Below are 15,522 nucleotides of genomic sequence, written 5' to 3' on the forward strand. Positions count from 1 at the left end.
AGTAACTCAGATACCAAAAAAAAAAAAAAAGTTTTTGCATTTAAATTTAATAAAGAAAAACAAAAACCAGCTAATTAACTTAGAATCAGTTTAATTATAGTGGTTAACGATATCATAATATATATTTACTTCTTTCATTAGTCATAATAAAACATATTTATTGAATTAAATTAGATTTGGGAAATTGGGGCATAATTAATGGAGAAAATTATTGCGCCCTCATTATCCCAAGCAAGAACTAGTTAATCCAGGTTATATATTCTTATCTTCACAGCCAGACAAGTTTCATGAAGAGATATGATCAAAGACAAATCGTAGGGATTCAAAACAAATAGAAATGAAGTCAAATTTGGAAATATAAAGAATGACAGAAATATGACTTCACGAATCCCGTTTCTTTGAGTTCCATGCTGGACTTGAGTGGGAATATGACTTAGTCTTGTTCGTAAATTGAAATTATTTTATTTTATTTTTCAAAGTGGCATGGTCTTTATCTTTTGAGTGAAACAGTATTTATTGTCTATTGGAATAAATATATTGAAAGGTTGAATTTTTTTTTTTTTTTTTTTGGTGACTGAGTGTTCGAGCCAGCTTGCGTACCTCAACTTATCCTTTGGGGTCCTGAAATTGATAGCCGGATAAATTCTTTCAGTGGCTACTCCTATTAACAACTTAGATGGATCAAACTCAAGACCTCTTGAGTAATACATCCAAGAATCTTAACTGACCACAAGGCCACCCAATAGTGGTTGGAAGGTGAATTTTCACCAATTGTTTAGAGTAATAACTTTAAGAAGGTTGAGGCAGTTATCTAAGTGCGGCATTATAATTCATTGAAGTGAGTGGATGTTGATACTTAATTCTCTTCTTCCTTACGTTGGGGTTGGTTTTCAATATGAATGTAATTACAAAATTGATTAGGGAAAGTTGTATCTACAATAAGTCAACAAAGACTTCAATTCTCACAGAAAGTTATCACATTGGATGAGAAATATAGTATTACCAAGTGCTTCTCACTTCACTTTTTTATCACTCCCTTTGTCAATTAAGAATGTTTTGCTTTACTTTATCCCTAATGTTTTGCCTTGATACAAGGTTTGGTTTTCTCCCCCCCATACAATTTAATAGAAACCAATTTAGTAAACGACATGTTCCCACCCAAGGTTTAGCGAAATAGCAAGTTTCCACCTGGTTTTATAAATTCTAGATTTCCACTATTAAATTAACAAAAAATTATTTAATGTAATGGTCAAAACCACACCCTTTTCCCTATCATTGCACATGTCGTTCGCCAGCCATAGCAATCGCGTCGCGAGACTATTCTTTGTTGGATTTCGATCGACTTGGGGTGACAACCTCTCCCACCCCTCATTTCGCCGATCACCGTACACAGTTTGTTTTAAGTGATTTTCACCTTTTTTCGGTCGATTAGGACATCGAAAATCCCTCTTGCGACCACCATTCAACTCATCGGCCTCCCACCTCCAAAAACCCCAACAGTGCCATCATTATTGCTCATGTTCTCGAATTCCTCTCTCCTTAGGGTTCATGATTTTGCTGTATTTTTGGGTTTGATTGGGTTCAAGTTGTTTCTAAGGAATTGAAAGGAGATTGTGCTTTGGAGGTTGGTTGGCATTGTTTCCGAAGTGATTTGTTTTGTTTTTCTAGGTTTATGAATTATTTCCGACGTTGAAAATCACTGGTTGTGAAGTTGGCCCTCCACCTATTCGACAAAAAGCCTAAGTGTGGTGATAGTAGCTGGGTGGCGGTGGCAACAGTGGCTGGGCGATTATAATGGCTAGGCGATGGTGGTAGTGGTAGTGGTAGTGGCAGTGGTAGTGGCTGGAGATGGGGATGATGTGAAGGTTGAAGAAGATGGTTATTTTTCTAATTATACTAATTTGAGGGTTAAAAAAATAATTTATTAATTTATTTGTCAAGAGTAGTATGGTAATAACATCATTTGCATTTGTGTCAGGACCTAAAAATCGCTAATGGTATTAATTTAAGAGTGAGAATCTAGAATTTACGAAACCAAGGGTTTAGAACTTGCCATTTCGCTAAACCTTGGGTGGGAACTGTTAGAGTAGATACCCTAGAGCCAATCAATTATTATAGAATTGACTCTTTGTAATAATGTTCATTAATCAATAATAAAAAGGCATTTTATTTTATATTGCGTAAATCATTATTATTTCAATATGTATTGATATATGTCCTTAGAATGGTAGAACCGTGATGAGGGTATCAAGTGTTTCAAATCTTGATAGTGAGAACTCTATGAGCACATATAGTGGCCATTCTAGAAATGTCTGTAGCCTCAGTATTATTCTGAAGTAAGGGCACAAATAATACGGTAAGACTATCATAGCGTTGAACGACCTTGTCGAAAGGTAGTGACTGATCTCACTTGTCAAGGTTGTTTGGTGACAACCTGGTGCAACACATAGGTGCTTGCTGTAGGCGAATACACCGCAGTAAGTTCACTGGACAAACCTACCAGAGGATTCCATATGGATGGTAACCCCAGTGTCTATGGAACAAATCCTCTAACGAATAGTGGTGCATGTGATCCTTAGATTTGAGATCACTGGAGCGCCTTTGCACTGATTGGTGCAGTTTGACACTAGCCTAACGAAGTTCTATTTAGAGCTGTCAATACGGTGGTGATTGGCTGCATCAAGGAGTGTATCAAGACTATGGTGGATAGACAGAGGATTCATCACTCTCGGGTACGGGAGAAGTTATCTCACGACGCAATTCAGTATATGGCAATGACATTAAAACTGTGGCTACAGTGGGATTGAGTTGTTGCTCTATTCGGATTATAATATAGGTCATTGGTCCAGAAACTAAATACATAATATCGAGAGTAACCAAAGGTTGACACTATTTCTATGCCTTCGTCTCGTCGAGATAACGTATGATGAAAGGATCGAATTGTACGGTAACCATATCGTTGACAGGTAGCTACTTTGCTGAATCCGAATCTATCGGGTGGCCATGATGCCTTGCTAGGGGCCAATCTTGGTCTGTGTATTAGTGAGACGATTAATTGGTGTTAATCGCGATACTATACACTGCCGATATGATGAGGAGCCTATGGGTCACACACATAGAAGACAATTTAAGATCCAAGAAGAAAGAAGGGCGTTTTCGTCTTTTAAGGCGAAAGGGTATTTTGGTAATTTCACAGTGCAATTAAATTTGCTGAGGTCGTAGCCTTTATTTAATTTGTTAGAAAAATTAAATAAGTGAAATTACGTTTAAATGTGTGTTCGCACATATTTAAATATATTATCATTATTGTTAAATGTTAATATATATTTAAATATATATTAATTGATTTTAATTGAGATAATGATGGAAAATAAAATAAATCAAATTGGGAGTGTTTGGCAACATGGGGCGTTTGGGTTGGAGCCCAAGCCTATTCCGTATGGGATTAGGGCAAATTGTTTTTAAATATAAAAGGAAAAGTGTGTGTGATTTTTATTAAGGGTTTTTTTTCTTTTGAAAACCAAAAACACACAGCAGCCAATTTTTGCCTCTCCCACGGCAGTAACACCATTGCCTAAAATCAATTCAATTGATTTTGTCTTCTTCTTAATCTTGAAGCCAAAGAGGATCTAGCAAATCCCTCTTTGGTTCTTTTAAGATTGTCTTCGTGTGGACTACGCAGGTTCGATCCTACACTTGGATCGGTAGCAAAACGTTCGTCGACAAATTTGGAGGAGCCTTCAACGTGCGTTTGTTTCTCTTAACTCATGTTGAATATTTATGCAGATTTTATTTAATATAAATTGTAAAATCATACCCTTGATCTTGGCTCATGTAAACGATCCCGTTATATTATTTTTTTGTTTCCGCTGCGTATACGGGACCGTTTACTAACAGTGGTATCAGAGCCTAGGGTACTGAATTTTACAATTTTTATGTGTATGGTTGATAACATGTATTTGATGATAATATGTTGCCATATTGAATCTGTGTAAATCTGTCTTGAAATATGTTTTTAAGAAACTGATTAATCGATTAATTTAATTTGTTGATGATCTGCTGGTTTGGTTTAATGCATGATGGATTTTTGTTGAGATCAATGTGTTTGATTGATTGCAAAATCCGGTTAGAGTGTTTTTGGTTGCTGTATGAACAGATCCGGAGCTACAGATCTGTGTACGCTCGCCGCGGCGATATAATCCATCGCCGCAGCGATCGTTGTCGCCGCGGCGATATAACTCATCGCCGCGGCGATCGTCCTTTGGACGAGCGCTGTATGAAAACAGCGCTCGCCGCGGCGATATAACCCATCGCCGCGGCGATCGTCCTTCGGACGTGCGCTGTACCAAAACCAATGCACGCCGCGGCGATCTAACTCATCGCTGCAGCGAGCGCACTTCCAAGTGTGCAGGGGGTAAAATGCAAAGTTTCAAAACTTTTGGACCAAACTGTAAATCTGCAAATTATCAGGGGGTAAATTGTAATTAACCCACAAATTTCAGAAATTGATTGTTTTTGAAATGTATGCTTTGTACTTGTTTGTATATTGCATGGTGCCCGGTACATGAGCCTTAGACCTAAGGGTGAATGTTTTAATTATTTTTGGGTATGTATGGTTGTATTTTATTAAATAGGGCCTGCGTGTCCTGCCTTTCTCCTCTTCTCGATGTATATTCTCTTCTCATCTAATTCCCCTCGAATGTAAATCGAGGTTTCTAAATTTATTGATGTAAAGAATTTGTATAATTATTTATTGTAAATTTAGAAAGATATTTTTTGTAATGTACTTGAAGTCGGAGCAAAGGACGAGGCAACCATACTTGAAGACTCAAGATTTTTATTACAGGACCCCTAGGTGACCCACCGATTCCTCTAGGCTCGAGGAAATCGGTTTTAGTTGGGCCATGTACCGGCACGTTTAATTTTGTTTAGAATGCATGCTAAGGTTGAATGTTTGATAACATGCCAAACAATGTCATTCTAACAAAGATAATAATTTGGTGAGACATTAAATAACAAAACCCTCAATTAAAGTATATTAAGTCACGAAAGCCTTCCATCACCATGGTTTTAATCAAACCACTGTTCGTCGAAACCTTGTTCGCCAAAGCGAAGGGTACACTTCTACCAGTGGGAGGTTAAAATGCATTGGAGTTTTCCTTAATGGTGATGGGTCGACTTAAAATGACGGTTTTGCTTGTTCGCCAAAGCGAAGGTTGATAAACACGCGTCATAGGCATAGTAGAGCAGTACACATATTGTGTGTACGTGGTGACATGTAGTGTCCACTCTACTGATACTGAGAATCACACTTGAGGACGATGGCATGTACTGTCCATTGGATTGTGTGATTGGCTTGTTGGCTTTCTCACATTTGAGGTTGATAGTGGGAGCTATCAACTGGTGTGGATTGAGTTTGTTGGCCTACCTAATCAACTCATTTTGGCTTGTTCGCCAAAGCGAAGGTTTGAAATGGGCAGGATGGGATCTCGGTCCACTAGGAAAGTCAACGGGCTTTCCCGAGTTAATAGTGAGGGCTATTGGCTTGAGTAAAATAGTGGGAGCATCGTTTAATAAAAGACCATATTAAACAATAATGAACTTTATAATAACTTTATCTTTTCTGCAATTGTAGATTCACCAAAATGAGCATTATGAACCTGCGACCGATAATCGAGAAAGAAAACAGGTTGGATGGATCCAATTTCTCAGACTGGTATCGTAATCTTCGGATTATACTCAAGTCAGAAAAGAAATTGTATATCCTTGAAAAGCCATACATGGCTGAGCCTGATCCTGATGCCACTCAGGAAGTTAAGGATACTTATCAAAAGTTCCTTGATGATGCTGATAGCGTTCAATGCTTGATGTTAGCATCGATGACACCTATGCTGCAAAAGCAGCATGAGAATATGGATGCTTCTTCCATTATTCTACACCTCAAGGAGCTTTTCGAAACAAATGCTCGACATGAGAGGTACAAGGTGTCGAAAACACTGTCTGGGAGTCGTCTGACTGAGGGAGCCCAAGTTGGTCCTCATGTGCTCAAGATGATCGAGCACATAGAGAGGCTTGAGACTTTGGGATATGGCTTGGATGCAGAATTACAAATGGATTTAATTTTGCAATCCTTGCCTGACTCTTATGCTCCGTTCATAATGAATTTCAATATGAACACGATGGAGAAAACCATATCAGAACTTTTGAACATGCTGAGGACTGTAGAGCAGGACTTGAAAAAGTCTAAGCCTGTTTTACTGGTTGCTGCCAGTAAAACAAAGGGTAACGGCAAGGGTAAGGCTAAGGCCAAACCCAAACCCAAACCCAAACCCAAAAGACGAGTTGCTCTTGGTCTTGAGAGTGGCATAGGGAAAGGCAAGGTAGTCTGTTTCTTTTGCGGCAAGCCTGACCACTGGAGGAAACACTGCAAGGCTTTCCTCACAAGCAAAAAGAAGTCAGATGCTACGACTTCAGGTATTTTTATGATTGAGATTAATTTTTCTCCCTCAACATCTTGGGTTATTAACATAGGATGTGGTATTCACATTTGTACCGGTGTGTAGGAACTAAGGCAGAGTAGAGTGCTCACGAAGGGAGAGGTGGACCTACGAGTTGGAAATGGAGCACACGTGGCTGCATTGGCTGTAGGGACTTACTTTTTATCTTTGCCTACGGGCTTGTTATTTGGAACTACATAACTATTATCACGTACCTTCTATTTCTAGAAATATTATTTCAGTATCCGCTTTGGATAATATAGGGTATCATTTTGAGATATCTAATGGATTGTTGTCCTTTAGTTTGAATGGTATTCTATTTGGAATTACAAGGTTATATAATGGATTATATGTTCTTGATTTAAACAATAAAGATATTCTCAATATTGAAACCAAGAAAACTAAACATAGCGATCAAAACCAGGCATATCTTTGGCACTATAGATTGTGTCATATTAATAAGACCCACAATACAAAACTTCAAAGGGATGGAGTTTTGGACCCCTTTGACTTTGAGTCATTTGAGGTATGCGAGTCTTGCTTGTTAGGCAAGATGACCAAGTCTCCTTTCACAGGACAAGGTGAAAGGGCTACTGAGCTGTTAGGCATTATTCATAGTGATGTATATGGTCCACTAACAGTTGAAGCCAGAGGTGAATATTCATACTTCATCATATTTACTGATGATTTCAATAGATATGGTTATGTCTACCTCATGAAACATAAATCTAAAGCCTTTAATAAATTCAAGGAATGAAGTACAGAATATGTTGGGCAAAAGTATTAAAGCTATTCGGTCGGATCAAGGAGGTGAATACTTAAGCTTAGGGTTTTTAGAGTACCTGAAGGAATGTGGGATAGTATCACAACTCACCCCTCCTTATACACCCCAACACAATGGAGAGTCTGAAAGGAGGAACAGAACCTTACTTGACATGGTTAGGTCCATGATGAGTTTTAGTGATTTACCTGCATCGTTCTGGGGTTATGCCCTAGAGACTGCGACTCACGTTTTGAATCGTGTGCCATCAAAGTTTGTAGATAAGACTTCATATGAACTATGGAGTAGGCAAAAGCCTAACTTGTCTTATCTAAGGATTTGGGGTTGCGAAGCTTATATTAAGAAATTGACTTCTAACAAGCTGGGCCCAAAATCTTTTAAATGTATATTTATGGAGTATCCAAAGGAGACTAAAGGATACTATTTCTACCACCCAGAAGAGCGCAAAATTTTTGTTGCTCGATCTGGTGTCTTCCTAGAAAATGAATATTTTCTAGGAAGTACTAGTGGGAGAAAAGTAGAACTCGATGAAGTTCTAGAACCACAAGATATACTAGACAAAGGATGAGATGATGTGCCACAGGAAGTGGTTGAACATCATGAGGAGGTTACTCCACAACTTGTGGATCAAAGTGAACCACCTCAGGTAACACAGGAGTTATGTAGATCTAGGAGAGTACCCCATCAGCTCGAGAGATATGGTTATCTCGTGACTCAACATGGTGACGTACTAGTCTACCAAGACGATGAACCCAAAACCTACAAAGATGCTATATCGGATCCAGATTCTGTTAAATGGCTTGAAGCCATGAAATCTGAGATGGACTCCATGTAACATAACCAATTAAGTATGGTCTCTGGTGGAACTACCCGAAGGGGTAAAACCCATAGGGTATAAATGAGTCTTCAAGAAGAAGACTGACATGGATGGCAAGGTGCATACTTATAAAGCACGACTGGTTGCCAAAGGTTTCAAACAAATTCATGGCATTGACAAAAAAAAAACATTTTCAAAAATTACCATGATTAAATCCATCTGGATTATGCTTGCGATTGCTGCATATCATGACTATGAGATTTGGCAAATGGATGTCAAAATTGCTTTCCTGAATGGAAACCTTGAGGAGGATGTGTATATGACACAACCTGATGGTTTCGTTCTTGATAGTCAAGCTAATAAGGTATGCAAGTTGTAGAGATCCATTTATGGACTCAAGCAAGCTTCAAGGAGCTGGAACATTCATTTTGATGAAGCCGTAAAAGAATTCGATTTTATCAAGAACGAAGATGAGCCATGTGTTTTCAAGAAAGTGAGTGGGAGCGCAGTAGTATTCCTAGCATTGTATGTCGATGACATACTTCTGATCGGGAATGATATACCGAACTTTCAATCGATAAAGACTTGGTTATCCAAGTGCTTCTCCATGAAGGACTTAGAGGAAGCAGCCTACATCCTTGGTATAAAGATCTATCGTGATAGATTGCGTAGGTTGCTTGACCCAAGTCAGAGTGCATATACTGACAAAGTACTAAAAAGATTCAGTATGGAAGAATCCAAGAAGGGATTTCTTCCGATGTCACATGGTGTTTAGCTCTCTACGGAATTGTGTCTTAGAACACAAGATGAGAGAGATAGGATGAGGAGGATTTCATATGCATCAGCAATTGGATCAATCATGTATGCCATGTTATGTACTCGGATTGATGTCTCATGTGCTTTGAGTACTTGTAGTAGATATCAATCGGATCCAGGTGAGCGTCATTGGATGGCTGTCAAGAATATCTTTAAGTACTTGAAGAGGACTAAGGATATGTTCTTGGTTTATGGAGGGGAAGATGAGCTCATTGTAAGAGGATACAGTGATGCTGGTTTCCAAACGGACAAAAATGATTATCGATCGCAATTAAGGTTTATATTTTGTCTCAATGGCGGTGTAGTGAGCTGGAAGAGCTCCAAGCAAAGCACTGTAACGAACTCTACAATGGAGGTTGAGTATATTGCATTGTCAGATGCGGCCAAAGAGGTAGTCTGGATTAAGAAATTCATTACTGAACTTGGTGTGGTTCCCACGATTGTTGATCCTATAGATATCTATTGTGACAACAATGGAGCAATTGCTCAAGCTAGGGAACCATGGTCTCATCAGAAGTCCAGACACATACTCAGACGATTCCATCTCATCAGAGAGATAGTTGAGATGAAAGACGTGCAGATTAGTAAAGTGCATACTGACAACAATCTCGCAGATCCACTGACAAAGCCTTTGTCGCAACAGAAGCATGAAAGGCACTTGAGATCTTTTGGTATTAAATATATGAATGATTGGCTATAGTGCAAGTGGAAGATTGTTAGAGTAGATGCCCTAGAGCCAATCAATTATTATAGAATTGACTCTTTGTAATAATGTTCATTAATAAATAATAAAAAGGCATTTTATTTTATATTACGTAAATCATTATTATTGCAATATGTATTGATATATGTCCTTAGAATGATAGAACTGTGATGAGGGTATCAAGTGTTTCAAATCTTCATAGTGAGAACCCTATGAGCACATGGTGGCCATTCTAGAAACGTCTGTAGCCCCAGTATTATTCGGAAGTAAGAGCACAGATGATACGATAAGGCTATCATAGTGTTGAACAACTCTGTCGAAAGGCAGTGACTGATCTCGTTTGTCAAGGTTGTTTGGTGATAATCTGGTGCAACACATGGGTGCTTGCTGTAGGCGAATACACCGCAACAAGTTCACTGGACAAACCCACCAGAGGATTTCATATGGATGGTAACCCTAGTGTCTATGGAACAAATTCTCTAACGAATGGTGGTGCATGTGATTCTTAGACTTGAGATCACCAGAGCGCCTTGTACACTGATTGGTGTAGTTTGACACTAGCCTAACGTAGTTTTATTCAGAGCTGTCAATACGGTGGTGATTGGCTGCATCAAGGAGTGTATCAAGACTATGGTGGATAGACAAAGGATTCATCACTCCCGGGTACAGGAGAAGTTATCTCACGGCGCAATTCAGTATATGATAATAACACTAAAACTGTGGCCACAGTGGGATTGAGTTGTTGCTCTATCCGGATTATCATACAGGTCATTGGTCCAAAAACTGAATACATAATGTCGAGAGTAACCAAAGGTTGACACTATTTCTATGCCTTCGTCTTATCGAGATAACGTATGATGAAAGAATCGAATTATATGGTAACCATATCGTTGACAGGTAGCTACTTTGCTGAATCTGAATCTATCAGGTGACCATGATGCCTTGCTAGGGGCCAATCTTGGTCCGTGTATTAGTGAGACAATTAATTGGTGTTAATCGCGATACTATACACTACCAGTATGATGATGAGCCTATGGGTTACACACATAGAAGATAATTTAAGACTCAGGAAGAAAGAAGTGTTTTCGTCTTTTTAGGCGAAAAGGTATTTTGGTAATTTCACAGTGCAATTAAATTTGCTGAGGACGTAGCCTTTTATTTAATTTGTTAGTAAAATTAAATAAGTGAAATTACGTTTAAATATGTGTTCGCATATATTTAAATAAATTATCATTATTGTTAAATGTTAATATATATATTAAATATTTATAATTGATTTTAATTGAAGATAATGATGAATTAAAATAAATATCTAATTGGGAGTGTTTGGAAACATGGGGTGTTTGGGTTGGAGCCCAAACGTATTCCGTATGGGAATAGGGCAATTAAATAACACTATATAAGAAAAGTGTTAATTAAAATTGGAGAGGTTTTTCATTCATTCAGTTTGATTGAAAAAGAAAACACACACAACCCCCTTTCCTCTCTCCCACGCCAGACTTGGTTTTTGCTTAAAATCAATTTCTCTTTATTTCTTCTTGATTCTTAAGGTTAAGGAGGATCTAGCAAATCTCTCCTTAGTTCCTTGCGATTGTCTTTGTGTGGACTATGTCGGTTCGACCCTACACTTGGGTTGGCAGCAAAACACGTTCAGAGGAAAAATTGGAGGAGCCTCTAAACGTGCGTATGATTTCTAAACTCTTGATTAATTTTTTCTATAGATTTCTACTTTGATATAAACTGTAAAATTATACCTTGATCTTGGCTCTATGGGAACGATCCTTGTATTATTATTTTTGTTTTCCGCTGTGTATATGGATCGTTTCCTAATAGGAACATGTCGTTTGCTCCAATTAAACCAAACATCTAACAAAACCCAAATGGACTAGACCTATCTAATACAAGGATGACCTAATGCATAGGAAGAGATAAAAGGAAGATGAGGTGGCGTTGTCGAACTAGGGGTGGTACTAAAAACAAAGATGAGATGGCAGAGGAGGAGATGGAGTTGGGTAGAGGCGGTTACGTACGAAGATGGATTTAGATATGATGTTTGTGTTGGAGTCTCATACCGACTAGGCACGCTCAAGCCTACTGATTTATAAGAGGGGGTGAGGAGTCAAGCTCACTTCAAATTCTATTTGGTAAGGAGTCAAACTCACCTTAAATTCTATCATGATGTCAGAGCCCAAGTTCAGTTGAGTTGAGTGCTTGACCAGCGGGTAAAGAGTTAGAGCCAACAACTACCTCCAATAACAGGCATGACCCAACATATGAGCTTGACCGTGAGAGGGAGTGTTGGAGTCCCAAACCAACTAGGCACGCTTAAGCCTACTGGTTTATAAGAAGGGGTAATCTTCGCATTCAATAAGACCTTATTGGCTGAGGAGTCAAGCCCATCTCAAATTTTATCAGTTTGCATTAGTTTCCAGAATTTTTACATAACATTTTGTGCCTAAAAAAAATTCACTTCTTCTTCATTGATATAATTTTTGTCTTATTAAAATAGGGCGTTTAGAGAAAATTGGAGGTACATAATCCCACATTTTATAATCTTTTTTTATCTATATTTAAGGTTAAATGTTGTAAATAACCAAAAAAAAAAAAAATATATATTGAAGTGGGACTAATGAAATCATTTTGTTTAGTTTAAAAGCAAAGAGATCCAATCCAACCAAGCCCAGTAGTGCTCTGTCAACTTAACTATTGATCAACAAGAAAAATCAAAATTAAAAGGGAAAGTACACAAGTTAATGTTGATGGTAAGAAGAAAGCACTTTTCAAGATTGAATATAATGTAATTACAACACAAAACTAGAGGTTCCCAATCAACTAAAAGGAAAAAAAGGAAACAAAACAGTAATTATTCAATATCTCACAATTCTTAATAAGCGCTTCTCCTTCCGCCACAATCCCTAGAAAAAGGCCTAGAATTGATAAAGGCAACTTCCATCATCACTTCTTGCAGTTGGATCAAAGTTGCCTGCATTTGGATCAGTACATCCTTCAGGAACTGGAATACTCATTTGCTGGGCTGCTTGGCCTGCACAATTCAATAACAAATAACAGTTAATTTCTACTCTTAGATTCATTTTAATCTACTGAGTTTCGATCAAGTTTGTAAGAAATTTTTTATAAATGCAAACCTCCCATCAATGCCTCTAGCTAGGATGGGAGCTAACCATAGAAAGAGCCACTCTTGATAGCATCATCATTGGCTTCACCAAGAGCAGCCTCGCTCAAATACTTGTCAGCCAATTGGACTCTCTTCACATTCTCTTGCTCTTGGACAAGCATGTTTCCATACTCCATGAGCTTCTCAATGGTCATCTTTGGCTGGTCAAATGTTGGTGGTCCGTCCTTTGAGTTCACAAGCTTCTTCCCAATGCCCTCAACACCAACTCCGGAAATCCAGTTTCTCACTTCATCGTCGTAAACTCTGGCCCTCAGGGCACCGAAGAAATCTGCACAAGTACAGGTAATTGTCATAAGTTTTCTCGGAAAAAAAATTGTAGTTTTAACATAGGAAAGTAGATAAATTACCAATGGATTGTCCGGGGAAGGAGTCAACAAGCTTGACAAGGTCATCTTCAGCAACATTGTCAGTCCTGAAGATACCCTTGCAGACACCAATACGGTCTTCCCTGGTGGGTGCCCAGTAGAATTTCTCCATACGACCGTCACGGATGAGGGGAGCATACAATGTGGAGAAATCGTTACCGGTGACGATGATGGGGACACGGGGGTTTTCCTCCTTGTTGTACATACCAGGGAGCTGGACGCTTGTTGGGTTATCAGCAATGTTCATGAGAGTGGCATTAACCATTTGGTTGTTGACTGTGTATTGGGTTGTTCCACCAAGACGACCAGCTCCGGCATCAAGATCGTTGATGAAGAGGGCGCACATTTTTCCCTTCTTGATTATATCAGCTGCCTCACGGTACCTTTGCCTGATGAGCTTAGCGGGTTCTCCCGCGTTTCCACTTTCCAATTCTCCAGCACTCATCATGATGGGGCTGAAATTTCATCACCAATATTATATAAAACATTTTTTTTTTTTTAAAAGTATCAAACACATATAACCATTTGAATCTAACATTGTGTTGCTCAATTAACTAAAAAATGTCATTTTTACTCACTTAATGCCCATCTTGGCGAACACAAGCTCACATTGGAATGATTTTCCTTGACCTTTTCCTCCCCAAATACCCAAGATGAGAGGAACCTGTAAAGAAGAAATTGAAAATTGTTTAATTAGTTCTGTTGTAGTTCAACAATAACTCGCGAAAAGAAATTGTTTAAGCAGATATGATTACATACCTTAATGTTAGGCAGGCTCATGAAGTTCTTAGAGATGTGAACAAGAAGCTTGTCCATGAAAGCAGGGGCAATGTAGAAACCATCCATGTTGTTGTCGAAGTTGTATCTAAGGCATCATCAAGTAACAAATCAGTATAAATCAGCCAGTTTCTTGGCAATTAAACTAAAATCATAAGCAATAATATTGAAGATATGATACTGACTGGCGAAGACCGTGGCTAATGTAGTCATAAGAACTCATGACGGCGTAGTGAGTTCCGGTACCCATGGGGGCTTGGAAGAGAGAATCAACCATACCCTTTCCTCTGGTGATGTCTTGTTGGTCATCAGAGTCGTCATAGGCAAGGCCCTTCCATTTGTCCTTTTCAGTCTGCTTCTTCTCATCATATTCAGCGTTAATCTTGAAGCTCCCAGAAGGAACCTTGGAGTTTGTGAATCTTGAACTCCCTTTCTTCAAGCTGGTGCCCAAGAAAGCAGAGCTTGGAGCTGAGGATCCAGCACCAGACCCATTCAAGCTCAACTGCAACAAAAATTACCACTCTGTCACCCCCAAAATCCTCAAAATATTAACTATTTAATGAACACGATCACCGATCATCATCAAACAAAAACTTTTTACTGATACATACAATCAAATTTAGCTACTTCTGAGATTAAAAACTTTGCATGCTTATACATGAACATTACTAGTACTTTTTGTCACGTACATAAAAGCATCACAGCTTAAAACTATTCAATAACCTCTTTAATTTAAATTAAAATTCAAACAAAACCATGGGATCAAACTCCCAAAAATTTATCAGCACCAAATTGGACATCGAATTTCTTATGATCACCAGATTCACCACCACGCATACGGATAGATATGCAAGATGTAGCAAATATATGTGTACTGTACGTGCATACTTACGTAAGTATAGTAATACAAAGTAAAAGCATATATCAGCATGAATAAATATATATAAAAGCAAAACAAGAATATAAAAGCATAAAATCAGTCTCGAAAAAGCAACTTAAACATCGCAGAGAGACTGTTAAAACTATCAAGTGACAACACATAATAATCAAAAGACACCATAAACCTAAAAGAGCTCTAAGAAAAAACAAGTATAAGTGAATTATGAATATAGTTGCAAAATTTCAAATACTCTTAGATAAATATGAGTATGTTTGCATGTCCAATAAAGAAGGAATGGATAAAATAGTGTACCGGTGCTCTGTTGACTGCACCAACAGTGGAGACAGCAGCAGCCATGAGGATATTTGAGAGACTGAGAGAGAGAGAGGTAGGGAGTTGCAGCTGAATGCAACGCAAAGCAAAGTGGAGTGGTTCGTTGAGGAGATCAGAAAAATGAAGCGTGGAGTGAAAACTTATAGTGGGTTTGTATGGGTGTTCCAAAATTCATCAATCTGGATGATTGGTTATCGAGTTCTTAGCGTCCACACAATCAAGATTGCATGGTTGACACGTGGCGAATGGTAGGTTGCTTTACCCTCTTAGTCCTCAGCTCCTGTTGGGTCCTCGTTATTCTTTGCCACTTAAATTTAGGTTATTCTGTTACCACACAAAGCTTGCAAAGACTGATTA

At 38.4% G+C, this 15,522-nt stretch overlaps 1 protein-coding gene across 2 annotated transcripts; it reads right to left on the bottom strand.

Moving 5' to 3' along the window:
• Positions 1-12,380: 12,380 nt before the first annotated feature.
• On the bottom strand, positions 12,381-15,304 carry LOC116109137 (ribulose bisphosphate carboxylase/oxygenase activase, chloroplastic). 2 transcript variants are annotated; one of them, XM_031395364.1, is made up of 7 exons: positions 15,145-15,304; positions 14,138-14,454; positions 13,935-14,040; positions 13,754-13,839; positions 13,158-13,630; positions 12,797-13,078; positions 12,381-12,657 (listed from the first exon to the last, which is right to left on the bottom strand). In XM_031395364.1, exons 1-7 carry the CDS (start codon positions 15,187-15,189, stop codon positions 12,542-12,544), a joined length of 1,425 nt encoding a protein of 474 aa, XP_031251224.1. In that variant the 5' UTR covers positions 15,190-15,304; the 3' UTR covers positions 12,381-12,541. The 2 variants fall into 2 exon arrangements, with proteins under 2 accessions (XP_031251224.1, XP_031251225.1); XM_031395365.1 differs by having other exon boundaries at positions 12,761-13,078.
• Between the last annotated feature and the right edge of the window lie 218 nt (positions 15,305-15,522).

The sequence above is a fragment of the Pistacia vera genome, unplaced genomic scaffold (assembly GCF_008641045.1).
Source record: "Pistacia vera cultivar Batoury unplaced genomic scaffold, PisVer_v2 Contig572, whole genome shotgun sequence".
Taxonomy (NCBI): domain Eukaryota; kingdom Viridiplantae; phylum Streptophyta; class Magnoliopsida; order Sapindales; family Anacardiaceae; genus Pistacia; species Pistacia vera.